This window comes from Haliotis asinina, chromosome 2 (genome assembly GCF_037392515.1).
Source record: "Haliotis asinina isolate JCU_RB_2024 chromosome 2, JCU_Hal_asi_v2, whole genome shotgun sequence".
NCBI lineage: Eukaryota > Metazoa > Mollusca > Gastropoda > Lepetellida > Haliotidae > Haliotis > Haliotis asinina.
Window position 1 is genome coordinate 7,267,581 of NC_090281.1, and position 18,734 is coordinate 7,286,314.

The following is an 18,734-nucleotide window of genomic DNA, read 5'->3' on the forward strand; positions in this document are numbered from 1 at the left end:
AATAGTAAACAAGTAAAACAACCTGATCTGGACACTTGTTTCAATTTTTCAAAGAATTAAGTGATCGGAATGTACATTTGTTAGCCCAAACCCTACTGAGTCAGGTATTCTTAATTAAGAATTTTTTTAATGATGAAATCATCTCATCAGTTAAAACGCTACAACGAAATAAAGCTCCAGGAATTGATTTTATAGAAAACGAGTTCTTTAAATATGCTCTCGAGGTGTTACTTCCCGTACTAACTAAATTCTTTAACTTAATAGTCATCTGGATTTATACCAGAGGATTGGCTAACAGGAATGATTAAACCCGTGTACAAGAAAAAGGGTGATAATATCAGGCTAACAAAATTTGTTGAATCTGAAAATATCATAATACCCTCTCAAGCCGGTGTTCGGAAAGATTTTTCAACCATGGATAATATTATTCTCATTATTATTCGGCCTTCTCAAAAATGCCAAACAAAAACTATATTGTGTGTTTATTGACTTTTTTGACTGTTTATTGACTCTTTGGTAGTGGTACTGCAAAGTCATCTAAGTTAAAACTTTACTGTGGTGAGGTGCCTCTTGAGGTAGTAGACTCCTATTGTTACCTTGGTATTTTCCTTCATCGTAATAGAAGATTTATTCATGCAGTTAAGGCACATGTATCTGCGGGTACAAAGGCTATGTTTTCTCTTCTGAAAATATCAAGTAATATAAACTTACCACTTGACTGCACTCTTTCAGCTTTCGATGTAATGATAGAACCAATTTTGTTATATGGATGTGAAGTTTGGGGGTTCGAAATCATCACCTTAATTGAAAGAATACATATAAAATTTGTGAAGCTTGCTGCATGTCTTCTAAATTCAACTCCAGATTATATGATATACGCAGAATTTGGTCCATACCTGTTGCATATTAAATTAAACAAAAGACTTTTACGTTTTTGGCACAAGCTGGTAACAAACACCCGCCAGGTTAAACTATCATATAACATATATTGTATTATGCTACAAGCTCGTTCTGAACTGATTATTTCCCTGGGTTGAGTTTGTAAGAACGACACTTATTGACTGTGGTTTATCTGAAATATTTGATAGTCCATTTCACTGTACAACTAAATGTCTCTCCTTTTACACTGAACAGATCTTCAAAGACCAATTTTTACAGAATTTGCATACCTCCAGGATAAAGACTTCAAAATCGTCTTTTTATCGTATTCTAAAAAAATAATATAGAATTTGAGAGATTTCTCTTTCTGCCGAGACATATCTATTTCCCGATTTTAGGATTCAGAACAAGTACTCATCACCTTACTATAGAAGTTGGCCGTTGGGGAAATGTTCCTACATAATAACGTCTGTGCACTTTATGTACTTGTCATGCAGCGGGAGGTGAATTTCATTATCTGTTCAATTGCGATGCTTTATTACAGAATAGACAAAAATATTTACTTTCATATCTGAATTCAGTACCATTGTGGAAAGTGGTCAAACTGTACTCCTCTACAAAAAACCACGCAATGTTTTCGCCTTTTATCTGCCATCGTGCCATATATATATTTATATATATTTATATTTATTTGTATTCTCATGTACCACCGTTGGTGGTGTTTTGAGTACTAATGCATTGAATTGAATTGAATTGAATTGAATTGAGAGGTGTGTTTTTCACAATTATCGTCAACAATTCGGCTCGACTCTCCTTGGTCGGGCAAATAAAGTTTTATTATCATTAAGAGGTGGTCCCGCAAAACAAGCAAGACGTAGAACTGGCTGGGTTGTTTATCTCGCAAAACAAGCAGGACGTAGAACTGTCTGGGTGGTTTATCTCGCAAAACAAGCAGGACGTAGAACTGGCTGGCTTGTTTATCTCGCATAACACTGCCGAGCTGGAACTTTGTCGATTTACAGTATTACATCACTTATTTCAAATCACGAACTATGAATGATCTTTCTAATAATATCAGATGCCATTTAATTAATCACGCATTTTTGAAAAAAATAGTTTTGTTAAATGATGTGTAATATAGTTAAATATTTTATTTTGGAGAGTTTGAATAAGTAACTCAGATTGTTAGTGGTTGTATCCTCGATGGGGTTTAAAGTACTGTAAACTTATTGTCCCCTTGAGAGGATACGTAAGCCCCCAAATATTCAAAATACATTTAAACTTCCCACTCCTTTTTAATTGTAGAATATCCGCGCTTTCAATTTATGAGAATATTTGTGTCCAGCCACTACTGACTGAAGGGATGATGTAAATCCAGCTAGGACCCATGCAGGTAGTGCAGTTATATGAATTTATAGCTTTCAAGCCTCGATATGGCTGAAATATTGCCATTGTGGGCATAATTTTTAATTTACACACTCAAAGGTCATTCGTCGTCTTGGGGTGACGTCTGTCCTTGTGTCGCTGGTTCTGGCGTCCTGACTATTGAATGTCCGGTAGTCAGTGATGAGCTCCATAAAACAAGAATTCCAGCTAACAAATCTCATCTTGTCCCTTTTGATACAACCAATAAATTTATTTATATCATTGAATTTTTAGTCCCTTTTGACATCACCGTGATTGGCAAGATTCAGGAAAAGCATGATAACTATGCGGACCTCGTCTTTGAAACATCTCGCTTGCATCCCAAGTACACTGTCGTTAGGCTCCCCATTGTTCTCAGTGCCCTTGGTTTGGTACCTCCTGATATCTTGGCGCAGAAAGGAGAGTGCCCACGTTCTCCAGCGGAAGCACAGCTCTTCTGACGTTCTTGGTAATACAGAAGACTGCAGTGTTGGGAATCGACATATTCTCCGTAAAGTTCTTGGTGAGTTCGGCTAGGCAGCGTTTCCTGGGAGCAGGTGCCCTGGGCTGATGGACAGCTCATACCAGCCTGACTGTGCCAAGATCACCCGAACCCTCTCAGCTGCATAGTCTTTTAATCTGTAAAACAATAATAATGCTAATGTTTGCGACTAGAATGCTATGTTGCTTCTGGTGTAACCTAATTACCCTGACGGAAGTGTACTTTCAAAGCCTCTACTAAGTGAGAAGCGCGACCGTATAGGTCTGTACATCCGCTTCTCAGGTATCCATTTTTGAACAACTCGATGGACAGAGTGCAAGTGCCATGCACAGGGACACAAACCCAGGTAACAAATGTTCGATGCCTCCACCTGGATTCGAACCCGGGCCTTTGACGTGAGAGGCCAGCATGCTAACTACTACACAAGTGTGCTCCATCGAATCAATATGTCCCAAATGTCCTAGAGACGGAGCAAATATTGTTTTAAGCCGCATCGGCAATTTGGCAGCTATTCGTGGCTTGTAAACGCATTTTCCCTGGCAAAATAAATAAAAATAATAGTGGTGACGAAGATCACTCAAATGTCAGTCCATTATCTTAGTACAAGAACGAATAAACCTTTGTGTTTTGTACTCTTGTAACCATTACATATGAACAACTTGTGGTTAGTCTTAAGCGGAACACCAAATTCATTCTTAAAAATACTTGTGGTTAAATATACCGAGCGATGAAAATTTGCCCAAAAGTTGTCTGCTTCACTCTCGACAAAATCAGCGTTACGAAACTCTCTCGGCATTGCACTGCAACGAACCACAGTGACGTCATGTGATGTGAGGAGGAACTTTCTGTTTTTCAGTTGGTTGTATAGCAAATGTGCAAGAAGCTCGTCATTTTGCTAACATTCTCACAAAGTCAACGAAGACACACCCAATAGTCGCGTTGTCGTCAATTATTCCAAGGGGTCGTGTGATGGTGTCATTATACCCTCCCCCCTCCTTTTCGCGCTAAATGTGTTCTTCGAGAGTGCAAAGCGAGCGCTGTGGAAGCCTGTAGTGTATATTAAATGGGATGGTTTTGTCCCTACCTCGCTTCCAAGATAGAAAATTCTATCTAAGTCTGCTTTCATCGAGTTAAAAAGTCAAGCTACTTACTAGTTGCAGTAAAAGTCCCAAAGGATTTTGCATGACACAACTTAACAAAATGATTGTTTCCTCGGAAGCAAAGTTATGGTCGAAGTAGTCTTGCATTGACACACACCTGGATTCCAAGACTGAAAATGGTATGTTATAGTGTACTGCAAAATCCCATCGCTCGTCAGTCAGTTACATATTTTACAGTAGAAGCTAGTTTAGATTTTGTAACTCGGAAGCATTTATTTTTTATTTTCAGATTGTCGTCACGACCTAAAGTCAGTTTGAAAGTCAGTTAGAATATGGCTTGTTTTCATCAGCATAGAGCTTTCATTTTTCAAAACAATTGTCACGAATTCAGGTTAAGACTACCCTATTAACAAGATAATCTACTCCGGGACATGTACATGAATACTACAGCAACCCTCAAATTTATTCTTCACTCTACGTCACGGAGGTGCGCCCCTCTGATAGGTTGAAATGTCGTTCGCGAGGGAGTACATACAAGGTACTATGATGTTATACCTATGCAATGTGCAATGATTCAGCGATTTTGCTATTAACGCCGAGTAACATCAACAAAACATGTAATGTCATTCTTAAAGCTGAAAAGACGGGGGTTGCCTTGAATGCTGTTCCTTATGTATAGTTTTAAGATCCTGACAAAGATTTCCGATCAACATGTAAATAAAAAACTGTTCATTGCTGCACTGGACTAATTCAGGTGTGGTGTAAGGAGCTAATACAGCATCGGCCTTTCGGGAATATAGTGTGAGACTATGATTATGCCCTGAAGCTCTTTTGGTGGCAATTTTAGAAATTGGAGAGTCAGATCAGGACACATGTTAAGGTTGAATAACTTCTTTACTCTTTACTTCGATACAGAGTTTTGTGTCATTGTCAAACAGACAAACAGATACAAGATCGAATCTGTATCGAAACGTTTAAACTGATTAACAAGTACTGACATTGCATAAAAGCATGGGAACTTACCACTGCTACCTAAATAGTTCCCCAGCCGGTTACAGGAGATTTTTGTAAGGTTTGGTAGGAGTCTAAAATTAAACACTAAAAATGCAGATAGACATAATTACACTTTGAAAGCTGTAGTCTTACATACCCTCTCTAGGGATGCTTCACCACACGTTAAGTGCACGGTTACTAACAATCTCAGAACCTACTCAAATCCTACCAATATATTAATTTAAAAAGACAAATATATAGTCACCAAAATTAAAACTGATCACAATAAATTAACAACGACAACATTAAATGATGAACAACAGGCTGCAACACAGGCTGTAGCCAAAGCAACCAAAGCCAGGCCACCAGAAAGGGATCACGGGGACTAGCGATACCTCTGATTCCTTTTGGATTGGTACAAACTGTAAACATACCAAGAGAAATATAATCTGTCATAATCAGGCAATGGTATGAAAAAACAACAACCGTGAGTAAACACACAGGCGTGCTCAGTTTGCACAGTCTATGAACTTTCAAGCGCATTTCTAAATTCATATATTGGAATATTATTAAGAAATATTACATGTACATATACAAAAATATGGAGACATTTCTAAATATAACTGAGCACCATGGGCCTGTGCGAATGTATACTATACACAAAATGCGAATAAATTTCGGAATGGACCTTCCTTCTTCATATTACGAAGGATCCAAACATTCCGTGTTCTCAGGATCTCCTGGAAATTTGGTTTCTCTCTTCAGTATAGGGATCAAGAATAGCAGCATGGTGCCCAGAAGAGACACACAGCCTGAAAGCATACAGATATGCGTGATGGTAGTGTACTGTATGACATATGAGGCATAATAATTAATAGACATGGGTCGTGACGTGTAGTATATCACGAAGGTATCCACAGTACTCTCATGACCCACCCATGTAATTCTTATACTATGCATTTTGTGGCAAATATTTCATCCTAGCGAATGAATACATTCTGTCTAATGAGAATACAGTCTGTCCTGCCATTTGCCATTTGTGTAAACCGGTTTGTAAAGTTTTGTCGTTAGGCTATTAAGACTACTTATGTATAAAATACGTTATTTGAAATTGAGTTTTTTTCAATTCTAAGTTCACTTCAGGTTTTTCGGAAATGTTTGATTTTAGCGTTGAAATAATTAAATGGAAGGCTTTGTGATGAACATTTTACCATTGTCGTCCAATGAACAGTACATGCTTACCACCAATATGGAACCCAGCAGCATATGATGATGTCAGGTCGTATAGAGCACCTGAAAGAAGTAGGATTACATGATGAAGATGTCGGTGCAGTACAGATGGTGGTTCTGTATAGGAAATATAGAAATAATGGTACTCCAAGCCAAACGTTTAAGTGAGCCAAAATCCCCCCAAATCCCCCTTTTCAGACATTTAACGACGCGAAAAGCTTGATGATATCCAGATCCCGGCGGTCCATATTGTGACTACACCAAACAAATGATTGATATTATGAATACAAATACATGTGTAAACACACGCAGTTAGCAAAGTGTAAAACCCTGACTTATTTCAATCGCATATAATATCATAATGGTGACGACAATCGTAAACCTGAACGCTATTATCTGTGTGAATGAAAAGAATTAAAATATTATCTAAGGATATTTAGTAAAATACTATATTTGCTTGTGCATCAACGGTACATGAATGTACATGAATGTCCAGGTACAAGTGTGTACACTCTTCAGGCATGCTGTGTCGTGGGCATGTCAGTAAATGAACTTACCTGCAATGGTGGGACCAATGAGATAGCTCATACCGCCAACACACAAGGTAATTCCAAACACTGTTGCCAGGCGTTCAACTCCGAAAAACTCAACAGCAATAGGTGTCAATAACATGAAGCTAACGCCGAAATATAAGCCAAACAGAACTTCGTATAGAACAAGTTCATCAAATCCATGTGCAAACAGTGGCATCAGTAGTATGGTCAACGAGTTCAGGCCGTGACACGATATGTACATCATCAACAGGTCGATGCTGCTGTGATTACAGATCGCCCCAATTAGAATTCGCGACACAGTGAGAGAGAGTCCATAGGCGGTGAACAACGACGGGATTTTGGCCGGTGGTACTCCAACGGAACGTGCATAAGATGGCAGATGAACCAGCTGAATTGAGTAGCCCATCATTGACGCGAAATAGTTAAGAATGATGATAAGTAGGATCTTGTCTTTCAGAAGTGTGAATACGCTGACATTTGTACCAACAGCTTCAGAAGTACCTTGTTTCGACCTTCCGTGTGGAAATATCAGAGATCCCGTGACCACGGTCTGGGCAGTAATACATCCAAGCGTGGACATTGCAGCCCTCCAGCCAAATTGGTCAATCAACCAGCCAATCAGATGCGGGCCAGACAGGATACCTGTACCCGCTGATGCTAAGGCGATTCCATTGACAAGTACTCTCTTCTCCTTGAAGTAATAGCCAACAGCTATTGCAGTTGGGGTGTAGACAATGCCGAACCCAGTCCCTGTGGGAAAGAGCTAATTAATTCACGAAAGAATCAATTATTAGCCAATACAATATGAACACACATACAAGACCATACCACACTGTTATAGTTCACGGCATGTTGAGAAATGCTGCATATTGTTGGGTAATAATTCACATCAAGTTGATATATAGTGCATATTGTTGGGTAATAGTTCACACCATTCTTAGATATACTGCATATCGTTGGGTTATGTACTGTACTATGTTGGGTTATATACTGCACAATGTTGGGTTATATACTGCACTATGCAGGGTTACATACTACACCATGTTGGGTTATATACTGCACTATGCAGGGTTACATGCTGCACCATGTTTGGTTATATAGTACATCATGTTGGCATTCGAACCCGCACCCCCAGATTCAGGCACCTAGTCGCCAGCACACAAAGTCAGCTGCCCAACGCGCACAGCCACCGCGACTTCCACAAAAATGAAAATCGGACCTGTGGTCTAAACTGAGGACTGAGGCTTCCTCGGCCGAAAGCTATTATTACACAATGCCAATCAGAAAGTGGTCAAATGAAGCACATGTGCTATTCCTCACCAGAGAGTATTCCGAAACAGCCAAACAACTGAGGAAGAGTGTTGGTAATGCTGGAAGCCACAAGTCCAACAGACAGTATTGTTCCTCCAGTCATTACTGATGTACGTATACTGAACATGTTGCAGATCACACTTGCCACAGGACCTGAAACACAGTGTTTAGTTCTCCATCAACAACATAGGCATCCACTGTGTATTTATTTGTAAAGGTAGTTAACCTTTTACATCGTAGGATGATTACGGTAACAAGGTTTCGGATTTATCACAAAGTAGAGTCATTACAACACAATCAAATTGAACTACACATGATTTGGTCACTACTGACTTTTAAGAACATTACACGGCTTTTAAGGATATCAATGATTGGACTAAGTTCCTTGTAATCACCTAGTATTGACTGTAGGCTGACGAGGAAGGAACACACCAAGCTAATATAAGCCGTGCTGCCATCGTAATGTTGGAGAAACTGGTCCTGGAACATTCCTGGGAAAAGAATGTTTGATAGTATAGGTTACCATGTGTCCGCGAGTTTGATATGGAGAATTATCATAAGTCCGAGTTAAATATGAAAGGAGTAAGAACCAGCGGATACGTAAAGGTAAATTTGTGCTGGTTTATTCTGAATGACTTTTCTCATACGTTCTTTCTGAGAATCGACAGCTCGCTGATAATCAGAGAGAAACACTCTTGTGGTCAGTGACGGGCATAATTTGAGCTTCACACCGACAATACTGTGACAACGGTGGCAAGGATAGAATCCATTCTGTACTCTAGATTGCAACTCTTGCTTAATGGTGGCATGAATTTCCTCGATTATAAAGAAGAAAATGCTATTTAGATTTGTTGTCATGGAGTTTAAAAAACAAAACTACTTACTACTTGTAGTAAATGATTGATGACCAAAATGATTTTGCATGACACAATAATATTGTAAGTGGTATAATATTGACACTTACCTCGTTTCCATGATTGAAATTGTTATGTTATAAGCAGTATCATACAAACTCCTATTGTCCATCAATGAGTTACATATTTTACTACCAGTAGAAAATAGTTTAGATTTTGTAACTCGGTGAAAACGAACCTAAATAGCATATATATTCTCCGACCTGCGGATATTCGTTGCGTTATACGGCCTGAAGTTATTTTGATAATCACTTAGATTATGGATGGTTTTCATCAAGTTATAAAATCAAGTTATGAAGTACTTCCTTCTCGTAGTTTAATATGATTTTCGGTCATGACAACAAACGTTTCTGACAGAATCGTCTATGAAAACAAACTGTAACTAGAAAGCTATGCAAATCAGATGACAAGAATACATTTTCCACAATTGTCACAGTTGCAGGTTTAAACTAATCTAAGACTTTTACGTGAATTCTACAGTGCTAAACATAGGCATACCTCCATTACGTCAACCCTTTGATTGGTTGAAATTCCGTCCGCGGGAGAGAATTGTGCACTGGTCGATTTAAGGTTGTTATTAATGACGGTTTTTTTAAATAGTTTATACGGCAGTATCGAAAGCAAAGAAAGCAATATACGCCCATTTGCAGACGATAAATGCATTTTGTATCATAGATGACGAGCATATCCGCAGCGAAGAGAATTAATAAACGATTTAACAAGAATTTGAAATTGGGTCCGCAAAGGGCTGGTAGGATTCAACCTCAGTGAGATCAAAACTATAACATTTAGCCGTAAAGTCGGATCTAGTGTCAGATCCACTTACACATGGAGGGCACTGTTAAAATTAAAAACCAAAGTCATAAACATCTAGGAATTACACTTCAAAATTATTCTTCATTGAAAATACATATCAGCGAAGTTATCAGCAAAGTAATCATCAACTGCTTCAACAACAGACTGACCAGAAAAACGCTCGATTCTATGTATGTCTTTTATCTTACTTAACTTTGACTACACACAATCATTACTATTCGAGTATTTTCACGTGGACGCCCAGAGAGCTCTTTGTGGGCCAGTTCGTTGGACTAGTCATGCCAAAATATACAACGAGAACGAAGACATCATTTTTATTACATTTTATAAAATGAGAAATGGTATTTCACCGGAATATCTCAACACACTTAAACCACCTCAGGTCTCTCAAAATAACAATCATAATCTTAAAAATAGAAGCAACTTACAGATAATCAAATGTAGAACTCAGCCTTGTGTCACATCATTTCTTCCGGACACGATCAACTTGTGGAATAATCTATCTGATGAAGTACCTATTGCATTAAAAAATTTAAATAATTAATCAGCCGTTTTCTTCGAATTAGGGATATCCCGGACTCGATTTACATGTATGGTTGGAGTTGGTTCTTCTGGTTCTAACTTGTCCACTGTCGCCTGAGACTCGGCTGTAGCGACGTATAGGCGCTATGTACGAGGGGATGTCAATATGTTTTGAGCCTTGCATAGAAAAACACAAATTATTGGTATGAACCACATTTATTTTTCAACATAGTGCCCTTGTGAGTCAAGACACTTGTTCCATCTTTTCTGCCAGTCGCTGATGCCATCTCTGTAAAAGGCGCCATTCTGGTCCTCTAACCAAGCCTCAGTAGCAGCAATAAGCTCATTATCATCCTGAAATCTACAACCACACAAGTGTTTCTTGAGATTTGGGAACAGATGGTAATCACTTGGTGCCAGGTCTGGAGAGGAGGGGGGATGCGGCAAGATTTCGTACCTACATTCCTGGACAGCAGCGGCTGCAACGCGAGAGGTGTGTACTGGAGCATTGTCTTGATGTAGAAGAATACGACATCTGATCTTGCCCCGGCGCTTCTCCTTGACTGACTGTCGCACGTGCCTCAACAAGTTAGCGTAATATTCCCCATTCATTGTTCTTCCTTTTGGTAAGTAATCTATCTGGATGACGCCTTTGCTATGCCAGAAGACTGTCGTCATTACCTTCTGCACTGATCTGGATGCTTTGAACGTTTTGGTCCTGGGAGAAGCGCCATGTTTCCATTCCATGGAGGCACTCGTGGCGAGCCACCTCCTCGTGGTGGGTGCTGGGTAACGCGAAGAGCTCGCCGACAACCCCATTGTGGGCCCGGTGGGATATTTGGTCCACCAACCCGTTTGCCGTGGGTTGCGGCCCTGTGTCGGTGGAGGAGGGGGATTCTGGTGGTTGAGGACAATAGGGGCCAAGAGCCAGGAACCGTGTTCCTGTTGCTCAACACACCACTTTGACCCTGACTGCACCTAGACGGGTGGTAGAACTGGCCCGGTTCTATCAATCGGCTGGTCACGCCATGCCCTGCGCGTGGACAGCATTCTTATTGCATCAGTTGAATGTCATTGTACATTTGTGAAATGAATGTTTATGTCAGAACTTATTTACTATTCGTTTGCCTAGAGTCCTGTGTCAGAAGGCGGTGGCTCATGGGCCAATCTGGTGATGTCGACCTCTAAATTCTGTATGTCCCCAAGTTTCTGTTAAGAGCGGAACCAGCCTGACATTATATTTGGTGGACAAATATAGCTTTTTATGTCGTATTCACTGGAGTATATCACTCTTGTATCCCTGGTGTTTGCTTGCTGGATATCCGCTGCAGATGGACACTGTCCTTGTTGACACTCGGTGGCGGGTGGGGAGCAAGGGTGCTGAACATGTCAGATACATCATGAATCAATTACATTCTGGTTCTGCTAGAAATGACAAGAAAAGGCGTCTGGAGGCTGAAGATATTTCAGTTCCAAAACAACAAGACAACTGGTCAAAATTTATAGTCATTGAGGCTACAAATGGTGAACCCCTCAAATTAAATCCTTTTTTGATTTCCAAGACAATCCAATCTATATGTGGAGAAGTCAAAAACGTCTCATGTCTCCGTGGTGGTCAGCTCCTTGTAGAATGTGCAAGGAGACAGCAGTCAATTAATCTATTGCAACAACACCAGTTTGCAAATGTCAGCGTTGAGGTCACTGAACATAAAACACTCAATTCGAGTAGAGGAATTGTGCGAGATCGAGCCCGTTGTTTGTCGGACATGTCAGTAGAAGAAATCGTTGAAGAACTTAAAGATCAAAATGTCACGTCTGTAAAGCGTTTCACAGTCAAGAAACAAGATGGTAGAACTGTTCCAAGCAACACCTATCTGTTTACTTTTTCATTGAGCACAATCCCTAAATCATTAAATGCTGGTTATTTCAATATCGGAGTAGAAGTGTACATCCCGACTCCACTCCGATGTTATTCATGTCAGAAGTTTAGACATGGCTCAAAATCCTGCCGAAATGTACATCGTTGTCACCGTTGCAGTGAGGATCATGAAGATGCTCACTGCAGCAAAGATCCTAAATGTGTAAACTGCAGAGGTGATCATGTTTCGTTATCAAAATCCTGCCCTGAATGGCAGATCCAATCCAAAATCCTGAAGTTGAAATATGAAAGTAACATTTCCCTTTCTGAGGCCAAAAAACAAGTACATCAAATGCAGTCGACATCATCTTCGACCATCAATCATTCAGCTGCTGTCTGCAGAAAACCCTCATCAGTGTCAGTTTCATGCCAAACTGATTTGACTTGGACTAAATCCAAACTACCAATCTCTGTGCAAACTATTAGTGACCAGACTACTGTGACATCAGCATCTCAGACCGTCAGCCAATCAGATCAAACGGTTGCTCAGAAAACTGTTAATCTTGATGAGAATGTTGAAATGTCGAAAGCTTGCCGGAAACGCTTAAATCGGAAACAAGCATCCAAAAATCCCTCTATTGTAGAGACGCCTGTTACAGTAGAGGTTCACAACTCCTTTGAACCCCTGGAGATGGAGGTAACTCCACCTTCAAAAAACAAGCTTAGGAGTTCTCGTGAGAGGTCGCCAATACAACCACCATGAGACAAAATCCTAAAGTAATACAATGGAATTGCAGAGGCCTTAAGACCAAATATGATGATCTACAATTATTATCTCAAGACGTTAAACCATCAGCCTTTAGTTTACAGGAGACATACCTGAAAATACAGGCAAATTTGATCTTCGCCAGTACAATTCATTTCATTCGTTTTCGCCTCCAGGTGAGAAAGCCACTGGTGGCGCTTCCATCTTGGTGAGGCAGGGTGTGATAGATAGTCCTGTTCCTCTCCAAAGCAATCTTCAGGCCGTTGCTGTCCGCCTCTCTTTACAGATAACATTTACGCTTTGTTCACTGTACATTTGTCCATCTTCGGCTCTTCAGCAGTCCGATCTTCAGGGTCTCTACGATCAGCTTCCCCAACCCTGTATTATCATGGGTGATCTTAACGGACGCAACCCTTTGTGGGGAGGTACCAATACTAACAATAAAGGCAAAATCCTCGAAGACTTCATTTCTAATAATAATTTATGCATATTTAATGATGGATCAGCCACTTATTTACATCCTGGTTTTGGAACTTATTCTGCACTTGATCTGTCTCTAACAGATCCCAATATTTATAACGAATTTGAATGGTCAGTCCATGATGACCTGTGTGGAAGTGACCATTTCCCCACAATACTTTCTGCTATAAACCCGATTGATGACCCACCTGCAACAAGGTGGAATTTTAGTAAGGCCAATTGGCCATTATTTCAAACAATGTGTACTGACAACTTGAAATATGAGTTTGTTTACACTGCTTAGGATCCAATTCAGTTATTTTCAAATAAACTGAAAATTACTGATGATTAAACTATACCTAGGTCCTCCGCAATTCCACTTATTCGTAAACCATGGTTTAGTCAGGACTGTAAACAAGCCAGAAAGAGTAGGAAGAAGGCAGAAAAATATTCTCGCCGACATCCTACAGTACATAATTTAGATAAAGTTAAAATTTTAAATACAAGGCTCGACGTGCTTTTAAGCAAAATAAGCGTCTGTCTTGACGAAATGTTTCCAACATTAATTCACGCACACCAATGTCAAAGGTGTGGAACATGATTCAACGCATAAAAGGCAAAGGCTCAAAATCTACTGTCCACCATTTGAAGGAGGGTGATAATTTACTGACGGAAAAAGCTGACATTGCCTATAAGCTTGGCGAAACACTTGCCAAGCATTCCTCTTCATCCAACTATGCAACAGAGTTTCAGAAACATAAGGCACAACAGGAGAAGATAACAATTAATTTTAACTCAGACAATGGTGAAGACTACAATGAACTATTTTCACTACATGAGCTACGAACTGCCCTTGAGCAAGCTCATGATACAGCAACAGGGGCTGATAATATACACTATCAGCTCTTGAAACATTTACCTGAATCATGTTTGGGAACACTTTTGAATATATTTGATACAATATGGACAACAGGGAATTTCCCAACTTCGTGGCGTAATGCCATTGCAGTCCCTATTCCAAAACCTGGCCGGGATCATTCTGATCCATCTAATTACAGACCAATGTCTTTAACGAGTTGTGTCTATAAAACCATGGGACGAATGGTAAACAATAGATTAACTTGGTATCTTGAAACCAATAACCTTTTAACAAATATTCAGTGTGGTTTCAGGACGAATCGTAGTACCATTGATCACTTGGTACGCCTAGAATCCTTTGTCAGAAATGCAATAATAAATAAGCAACATGGAGTATCGATATTCTTTGATCCCGAGAAAGCGTATGATACCACCTGGAAACATGGCATTTTGAAGGATTTACATGATTTTGGGTTGAGGGTTCGTTTACCTCTTTTTATATCTCAGTTTTTAAAAGATAGGCAATTTCAAGTCCGGGTGGGCTCTACTCCTTCTGACCATTATAATCAGGATCAGGGTGTTCCCCAAGGCAGTATCTTGTCCGTCACACTTTTTAGCATAAAGATAAACAGTTTGTCCAAAGTTTTAAACGATTCAATTGATGGATCGTTATTTGTGGACGATTTTAATATTTCTTGTCGTGGTAAAAATATGCATACTATTGAACGGCAACTGCAATTGTGTTTAAATAAGATAAATAAATGGTGTCTTGAAAACGGCTTTAAAGTTTCTAAAACCAAGACTAATTGTATCCATTTTTGTAGAAAATATAAACCGCGTAAAGATCCTGAACTGTTTCTAAATGGATCTCCCATAAAAGTTGTAAAGGAGGCCAAGTTCTTGGGATTAATTTTTGACTCACACTTCTACCACATATCAAATCCCTCAAAACTAAATGCCTGAAGGCACTTGACTTGTTGAAAGTCGTTTCAAATTCTAAATGGGGAGGGGACCAAGCTACCCTCCTGCAACTTCATCGATCACTGATCCGGTCAAACTTGATTATGGTTCCATTGTATATGGTGGATCCTGTAAAAGCAACGTAAAAATTTTAGATTCTGTTCACCATCAAGGTCTAAGACTTTGTCTTGGCTCCTTTCGAACTTCACCTGTTGACAGCCTGTACGTTGAGGCTGATGAGCCATCTCTTGAGCAGCGACGTATTAAATTAGCTTTACAGTATATATATAACAAAATTATATTCCAGTGGGTCAAACCCTGCATATGACAGTGTTTTCAGTCCTTTGTGTGAGGATTTATACAATATGAAATCTTCGTTTGTTCCGCCTCTTGGTTTAAGAATTAAACCATTTCTTTCTGCTGCCGGGATTGAGCTGGAACATATAGCTCCTTCCAGTGTTCTTTCTTCTCCTCCTTGGCGGTTGGTTAGGCCCCAAGTGGACCTAACATTGACCACATTTAAAAAATCAGAAACTAATGAATTACAATATAGACATGAATATAATGAAAGATAAATATAGCAGTTATAAATCCTTATTTACAGATGGGTCCAAGGACGGTGGCGCAGTAGCTTGTGCCACTGTCATTGGATCCAGAACGGTATCTTCTAGACTGCCAGACAACAGTTCTATTTTTACAGCTGAGGCTAACGCCATATTAACAGCTCTTAAATATATTCAAAGACGCCATAAACATAAACAATATATAATCTATTCCGACTCTCTTTCTTGCCTTCAGGCGATTAAAAATCTTTCTTGTAAACATCCACTTTTAATTAAAATTATTGAATTATGTAATGATCTTTCTACTGGCCAGTACGACATCGTCTTCTGTTGGTTACCCAGCCACGTTGGCATTTCCGGTAACGCAATGACCGATCTTGCTGCTAAGGCAGCACTCAACAAATCTCTGACACCACTTCTTATTCCTTATTCTGACTACAAAGCTAGCATTAGAGCTTACACTCGTGATCTGATGCAGAAGAAGTGGGACACCCAAGTAGGTATAAATAAACTACATGAAATAAAACCCTACATTGGTTATACATACTTGGGTTGTCAGTCCAGATTTGAAGAAGTCATTTTGCGACGATGTCGTATTGGCCATACAAGATACACTCATGCATACATTTTAAATGGTGAGGATCCTCCGTGTTGTATCACTTATGATGTGAGAGTCACGTTCAAGCATATCCTGCTTGACTGTGTTGAATTCTCCATCATAAGGGATAAGTATTTTTCTGTAAAAACCGTTAAGGATCTTTTTAACACAGTCAGCGCCCATTTAATTATTGGTTTTTTAAAGGAAATTGAGTTCTTGGTTGAGCTTTGAATAATACGTTCTGTATAATTGTATTTTAATGATTGGTAGTTTAGGTTAGGAACCAGCATTGTTAGTGGCTGTACCCTCAAAGGGGGTTGAAGTATTGTAAAATTATTGTCCTCCTGAGAGGGTACGTAAGTCTACAAACATTCGATGTAAATTTAAGTCTACCAGGTTTTTAATCGTAGTATTCTTGTTGTTTTAATTTTGGTTAGCATTTTGTATACTCGCCAGCGGTTGAAGGGATGGCGTAAATCCAACTAGAGTCCATGCAGGTAGCAAAGGTACTGTAAGTCCCCATGGTCCCTAGTTTGGTGATCTACCTTCAGTTGATGGCGATCTATAGCCTGATTTTATAGTGTATTGTCCTAATGGTGTTGTTGTTTTTAACTTTCCATGCTAGTTTTAATTCCATTTGTGATATTCTAGTTGTTTTACTGTCCTTCGTTGACAGGTTTTGTAGTAGACATATAATTAATTTTGATATTAGATGTTCTCGTCACGATATGGCTGAGATATTGCCGATGTGACGTTAAATTTTAACTCACTCACTCACTCACTCACTCACTCCATTCCATGGATTCTTGTTTGCTCTCAGGATCATAGTGGTGGATCCAGGTTTCATCACAGGTTACTAGCCTAAAGTGAAAATCTTCTGGATTCTTGTTGTATCTGGTTAGCATGGAGTTGCGTATGGTGACCCTTGTTTGCTTCATTTCATCTGTAAGCATTCTTGGCACCCATCTTGCGCACACCTTAGACATGACGGATTGTCTCGATGGATCCGTGTGAAATGCCTGTGGTCTCCTCTAACTCGTGGAGTGTGGTTCGACGATTTTCCAGCACACGTCTATGCACTCTGTCAATGTTTTCCTGACTAGTGCTTGTTGTTGGGCGACCTGGACGAGGGTCATCTTCAAGACTCCCTCTACCATGCTTAAATTCATTGGCCCATCGTTTGATGGTAGCAGATGAAGGGGAAGACTTCCCATGAACTGCTGAAAGCCTTTCTTCAATGTTCTTCGCCGAGTTTCCTTCAAGAACTAAAAACTTAATTACTGCTCTATACTCAATTTTATTTATTTTCACTGCCGTGAGGTTGGTCTCTTTCTGTTAGTGTGAGCTGTTCAATAACTTCTGAGAGTAGGATACCAAAACTTATATATCACATCAGCTACACCCCAAGGTTCAATGTCGTACCATAGGCTGTGACACCTGGGTATGAAAAATGCTCAAGGCTCAAAACTTATTCACATTCCCTCGTATCAGAATCTCTGTACTGCTTATATGTGTTTCAGATTGAGGATACAAATCACCTTTCCTTTACCTTCCACAAATACTATATTATCAGAAACTTGCATGGGTATGACCTGACACCAATACTTCATGGCCGTCGTTCAGTCTCCAGTTCCACAAACATGGAAATCCTTCAGTCAGTATCATTGACAACAAAATATTTTAGCAATTTTTAATTCATACGCACATACATATGTATCCACCGACACCGCTGACTCCAAAATACCGACTTCATATATTCTGTTTGTTTCAATGTATATGATGTTTTGCACTATATTGTAAAAGATATTACCAGCTGTGTCAGCTAATTACCTGTGGAGGTATTTACATGTGCAAGTCTTGCTTTTCTACCGATTCAGATTTCTTTGGAAATAAAAATATGTTTAAACCTTATGTCAACCATGTCAGTGAGTCTGACCGTCCAGTCCTGTCTGTCACCTCTTGAATACTAATTCTAATTCAGATATGTATTTGGGCTGACAGTCAATGGTTTGACAACAGGGTTTCCAAACACACCCTTCAAGACATGCAGATTACATACCTACAGAGATGGTCAGAGTCCCCAACACATACATGTTGAAAACCGACACCGCCAGGACCATCCACGCCCAACCACTGTCCATTTCCTTTCGTGACCTCATCCCTTTGAAAACAAACAAATTGGGTTAAGGGGCCGTTCATAATCTATGGCAAGAGGGCAAGAAGATTCTTATGCGAAAGCATGTACAGTGTGAATGCCTCCTCTCTCTCCCTAAAATAAATGTACCCCCAATGTTCTCCCCCCCCCCCCCCCTCCCTCCCCCTCTCTCTCTCTCTCTGATTGTTGTCACTGATGTATTTTCCAATACATAGTGTTACGAGAGTGTATTTTCTGTAAATTGTATTATTAATTAAGTAATAATTATTATTGGTTCACAACGTTTAGTATT

General features: G+C 39.6%; 1 protein-coding gene across 1 annotated transcript; it reads right to left on the reverse strand.

The window, feature by feature from the left end:
* Positions 1-2,816: 2,816 nt before the first annotated feature.
* Positions 2,817-18,446, reverse strand: LOC137274781 (monocarboxylate transporter 12-like). Its single transcript, XM_067808115.1, has 7 exons — positions 18,347-18,446; positions 8,369-8,464; positions 7,983-8,126; positions 6,666-7,412; positions 6,121-6,171; positions 5,585-5,690; positions 2,817-2,922 (listed from the first exon to the last, which is right to left on the reverse strand). Exons 1-7 carry the CDS (start codon positions 18,444-18,446, stop codon positions 2,817-2,819), a joined length of 1,350 nt encoding a protein of 449 aa, XP_067664216.1.
* Positions 18,447-18,734: the final 288 nt, after the last annotated feature.

Bases quoted from the DNA above. Each gene is read 5' to 3' on its own strand.
- LOC137274781 (XM_067808115.1), bottom strand. From the start codon at position 18,446: ATGAGGTCACGAAAGGAAATGGACAGTGGTTGGGCGTGGATGGTCCTG. The intron at 8,465-18,346 runs GTATGTAATCTG...TTCTTTTCCCAG, and splicing joins GACTCTGACCATCTCTGTAG to GAATGTTCCAGGACCAGTTT. The intron at 5,691-6,120 runs GTAAGCATGTAC...GTATGCTTTCAG, and splicing joins TGCTGGGTTCCATATTGGTG to GCTGTGTGTCTCTTCTGGGC.